The sequence below is a fragment of the Neophocaena asiaeorientalis genome, unplaced genomic scaffold (assembly GCF_003031525.2).
Source record: "Neophocaena asiaeorientalis asiaeorientalis breed wild unplaced genomic scaffold, Neophocaena_asiaeorientalis_V1.1 scaffold275, whole genome shotgun sequence".
Classification (NCBI taxonomy): domain Eukaryota; kingdom Metazoa; phylum Chordata; class Mammalia; order Artiodactyla; family Phocoenidae; genus Neophocaena; species Neophocaena asiaeorientalis.
The window spans coordinates 184,740-189,311 of record NW_020173679.1 but is presented as its reverse complement, the minus strand read 5'-3'; the positions used below and the strand labels follow the sequence as shown (position 1 = coordinate 189,311).

The 4,572-nt window shown below is 56.9% G+C and overlaps 1 protein-coding gene across 2 annotated transcripts in view; it reads right to left on the bottom strand.

The window, feature by feature from the left end:
* The window catches only part of KIF17 (kinesin family member 17), a 42,256-nt gene that overhangs the window by 33,503 nt on the left and 4,181 nt on the right, over nt 1-4,572 (bottom strand). For both annotated transcript variants that reach the window (XM_024749866.1, XM_024749867.1), the window contains exon 3: nt 1,722-1,911. In XM_024749866.1, coding sequence (XP_024605634.1) covers nt 1,722-1,911 — 190 coding nt within the window. The remainder of the gene's footprint in view (nt 1-1,721; nt 1,912-4,572) is intronic.

Sequence of the window (4,572 nt, the reverse complement as noted above, 5' to 3'; positions counted from 1 at the left end):
GAGCTTGTAGAGGGCCGGGTAGAGGAGGGTGCTGACTGATGCGCGGTCCTTCAGCCACCTCCCATGGTCAAGAAGACATGGCAGGAACGATGTGGGAACATTCTTAGGGATGGCATGGGAAATGAAACATGGGGAAGAAACTTTATATAGAGCAGAAGGTTTTAAGTGTGTTTAAAATTTGCACAGGGAAAAAAAGGATCAAAATAACATATGCTTAAATGTTAACGGTTGTGTTCATGAGTAATTTCCCCTACCTTTCTCTAACTCCTAAATCTTCATTGAACTTATTTTATAATGGAAATAAAAAATATCTTTAAAATTTTTAAAAAGCCTGTTTGCAGGCAGCCTGCCTCATCCTTCAAACCCATCTGCAGAGACCAAGAGGCACCCCACAGGGCCACTCTCTCCTCCTCCCTCCTGATCTGTCCTCTCAGGCCCTAGTCCCTGCCCCCACCTACAGCGTCATCATATGAGGATGTGATCACACCACCCGCCCTCCCCATATCATCACCCCTGGGGGAGACTCTGACCCAGCCAGCACCAGGGGGTTGGCCTGGAGCCAGGTCACCACACAGGTGGGCAGTGTGCTGCTGGGGGTTCCGTCAACCCAGGCCTTGACCTTGGGCTGGGATCTCTCCACAATTACGTTCCTAGTTGGGCTGAGGCTGCTTCCTGCTCCACTGCTCTCCGGAGTTCTGCTTGTGATGAACCACAAACTTGGAGGCAGCTGCAGTGTTAGTGGGAAAAACCCAGATGTCAGAGAAACCTGGGTTCAAATCCCAGCTCTACCACTTAGCAGTTAAGCCGTACCTTGAAGCACTTAAGTAAGACCTTGAACAAGCAGGTCACTTGACCTCTCAGAGCCTCCGTTTCCTCATCTGTTAATGGGAATTATAATGCCTGCATTTAGGACTGTTGTGGGCTTTAAATAGAATGAGGTGTGTAAAGGACTCAGCACAGCGTCTATAGGTGGCCTGAAATAAACGAGTTCCTTTCCTTCTTCTTCTCTTTCTCAGTAACTCTTCCAGAAATAAAGAAAGAGTGAGATGGCTTTGGAGTAGAGAATGCTAAAGAAAGAGGAGAGGGCTTCCCTGGTGGCGCAGTGGTTGGGAGTCTGCCTGCCGATGCAGGGGACACGGGTTCATGCCCCGGTCCGGGAAGATCCCACGTGCCGCGGAGCGGCTGGGCCCGTGAGCCATGGCCGCTGAGCCTGCGCGTCCGGAGCCTGTGCTCCGCAACGGGAGAGGCCACAACAGTGAGAGGCCCGCGTACCGCAAAAAAAAAAAGAAAGAGGAGAATCCTAAAGTTCTGGGTGGCACACACTCTGGGGGCAGACCCCTGGGATAGAGGCCCAGCTCGAAGACCTTCTAGTTGTGTGACCGCGATTTCCTCACTCATCTGTAAAACAGGGATGATATGAGTATCCACCTCATGGGGTTGTTGGAAGGAGCAAATGAGCTGATGCAAATACATTGCATGGCACGGAGAAAGTGCTCAATGGTAGCTACCGGTATTATTATTGCTGTTGTTGATGATGCTGTTTATCCTGGAAACGTGGGTCCTGGCACAGGGACAGTCCTCTTGTGTTTCCTCCAGGCAACCCCAGCATCTCTTCCCAGTTGGGGCCCTCGAGGCTCCGAGTGGTGAAGGGTCTGGGCTACTAGGAGCAGGCACCCGGCTTGGTGGTCCGGCCCCCTCCGCCCCCGCCCGGCCCCACATACCCACTGCGTAGATCTCGATGCTGATGGTGAAGATGGAGTGGGAGCGGGAAGAGTCCTTGTTCATCAGGGTGTAGCCAACCGAGCGGTTCTTCCAGCCCGTCTCCATGACGCGCTCGCACTGGGCCACACTGTGCACCGTGTGCATGGAAAGCCCCTTCACGTACACCCCCTTCTCCGAGTGCTCCTTCAGCTGCGGGCAAGAGGCACGGGTCAGGGCTCCCCAGGGAACCTGAGGGAAGGGCCCAGCTCCCACCACCTCTGCCCTCCTGCAGGGCGGGTTGGCACCTCGGATTCCCTGTCACAGGTCGGGGGTTTGACCTAGGTAGAACCAGCCTCAAACCCACCCCCGCCTCTCCCTTGTTGTGGGACCTTGGGTCAGTGACATCATCTCTCTGAGCCTCCGTTTCCACATCTGTAAAATGGGTACAAGATACCTATCCCTTAGGGAGGTGGTGAGGATTCTGTAAACTAAGGCTCCTACAACGCATGGCATGATGCCTGGCACGTGGTAACTGCTCCATAAATGGCAGCCGCGGTCTCACTGTTGTTGTTAGTGCCGTGGTTGTGAAGGTGGTTTCTGGTCTGGGGCTTCAGCTCCCAGGGACCGACCCTGTCTGTAGTCATTCACCCAAGGGCTCTGAGTGCTTCTCCCCTGACTTGCCAACATGGCTTCTGCTCGCCTCCCTGCCGCGGCTCCACGGCAACAAGAATGTTCCCAGACCCTTGGATCATGGCGGGTGAAGGGCCATTTGCCACCCAGAACTCCCACTGGCCCCCAGCCCTTAGCACGATGGCAGCGAGTAAATCCATTTATCTGACTGCTGCGTGCTTGCTCTCCAGGCAGCTGAGCTGTTTTGTTGCTGACACAGAGCTGTGAAAAGCAATGTGAGAGGAAATAAAACCACTCTGGGAAGAGCAGAATGAATTAGGACAGAAGTCATCTGTCCGCTGGTCTGAGCCAGAGTAGGCTCAGATGCTTTAGCCCGGGGCAGCTTCAGGGTCCCAGGTGGGGCTGGGCCCCTGCTGCAGAGCAGGGCGGGGAGCGGAGGGGGGCAAGCACAGGCCTGCCCTATCTCCCCAATTCTGGAGAAAGAGCCAGACCCAGACCGAAGGACTGGGTTTCACGGAACAGATAAGCGACGGAGGCAAAGAAAGGTTGAGTGGCTTTCTGAAGGTCACACAGCTATTAGTGGCAGGGCAGCACTGGGGTCACCGGCAGTGGGAGACTCCAGAGGCAGGGCTTGGAGAGAGGTTGCAGCATCCTGGAGTAACTGAAGTTTGATATGACAAAGGGCTGACCTTGACCTAGAAGGTGGCTCTGAGGACGGAGCTCAAAGGACAGGAGCAGGAGAGCCTGCAAACAGAGCAGGGCTTGATGGTAGCCTGGGATGCTGTGTGCCTGCTTTGGTCACTGCCACACTCTCAGAGGCTAGATGCCTGCCTGGTACATGCTAGGCGCAGGTGACGGATGGCTGCTCCTGGCCTCAGGAAGAACGCAGTTTCCTATCCAGTCAGACAGACTCGGGTTAGAAACCTGGTTCTGTGACTTGCTAGTTGGGGAAGTCATTTTGCCTCTCTCGGCCTCGGTTTCCTCATCTGTAAAATGAGGATGATAAATCCTATTTCCACAAGACTTTTGGGAGGATCGAAAAGAGAATGGACGTGAAAGGAGCTCTGTGGGGGTTTCTGGAGGGGGTTCGGTGAACACAGATACCAAGAGGATGAGGCCGATCTCTCCAGCCTGAGCAACCTCACGAGCAGGAAAGGAGGTCAGGGGAGGCAACACCTAATGTAGGGGTCTCCCACCCACCCTATTTTTGGGCCCAGGAAGGCTCGCCCCCTCACCTCCCGACCTTCTGGATCCCTCCACCCCTCCCCTGCTGTTCCGGCCTCCACCCACCTCCGGAGTGTCAGGCGCCAGCCGTGCCCCGCATTCCTTGGTAACTGTTCCTCCCGGATGCCAGGCGGAGCGCGGCCGCCATGGCAACCAGCTGGGATGCGGCCGAGTGTGGGGGGGCGGAGCGCATGCAGGACGGGACCACAGCCGGCCGGGAAACGCCCCCATGGAGGTGCGGGGGTCCTGCCACTGGCCCGACGCCGGCTGCGGGAACCAACTGGAGAGGCCCCTGAGGGCCCCACCTCCGCCACCCAGCACTGAGCTGGGTTCCATGATGGTGGTTCGCGGTGTTGGGGGAGGGGGTGTTATCGGCTTCCCCAAATCCCTTGCTGGCCCTCGCTGATCTAACCACTCTCATTAGCAGAATTACCAGGCCCTGTGCTGTGCTGTGGAGCCTGGCCACCTGGGTGCAAATTCCATCTTCACCCTTTACTGACTGTGCCCTCGGGCTGGTTCTTGAACAGCAGCTCCTCCTAAGGCTGCTGGGAGGGTTATACAGAACCCAGCTGTCCCTCCTCTGAGAGAGCTCCGGGCACCCATGCGCAATGTCTCTGAGCACATCTGTCACTGGCGGCCCTCACCCCCAGGCAGCCTGGCTCACCAAGCCTGAGGCCCGTGGTCCAGAGGGGCCACGTACAGGAAGCTGCCAGCCCTTGGGCCTGCAGGGCCTGGGTAACCGAACCCATCCTAGGGTCCATGATATGGAGGAAGTGGAGGGGGCTGGCAGGGGCCCCGATGCTGCAGGCTGGCCTTTCAGAGCCGACAAGCAGGAGCAACTCCCTGTGCCTTGCTCCCGTCCCCATGTCCCCGTCTGGGGGCTGAGTTATGACTCAGCTGCTCCAGCTCCAGGAGAGAGAAGACAGTGGCTGGAGGTGCCTGTGTAGAAAGGGCAGAGCACTGCTGTGTCTGCAAGGAGGTGAGGAGGAGGGGGCTGGGGGCCAGTCCTGGTCTGGA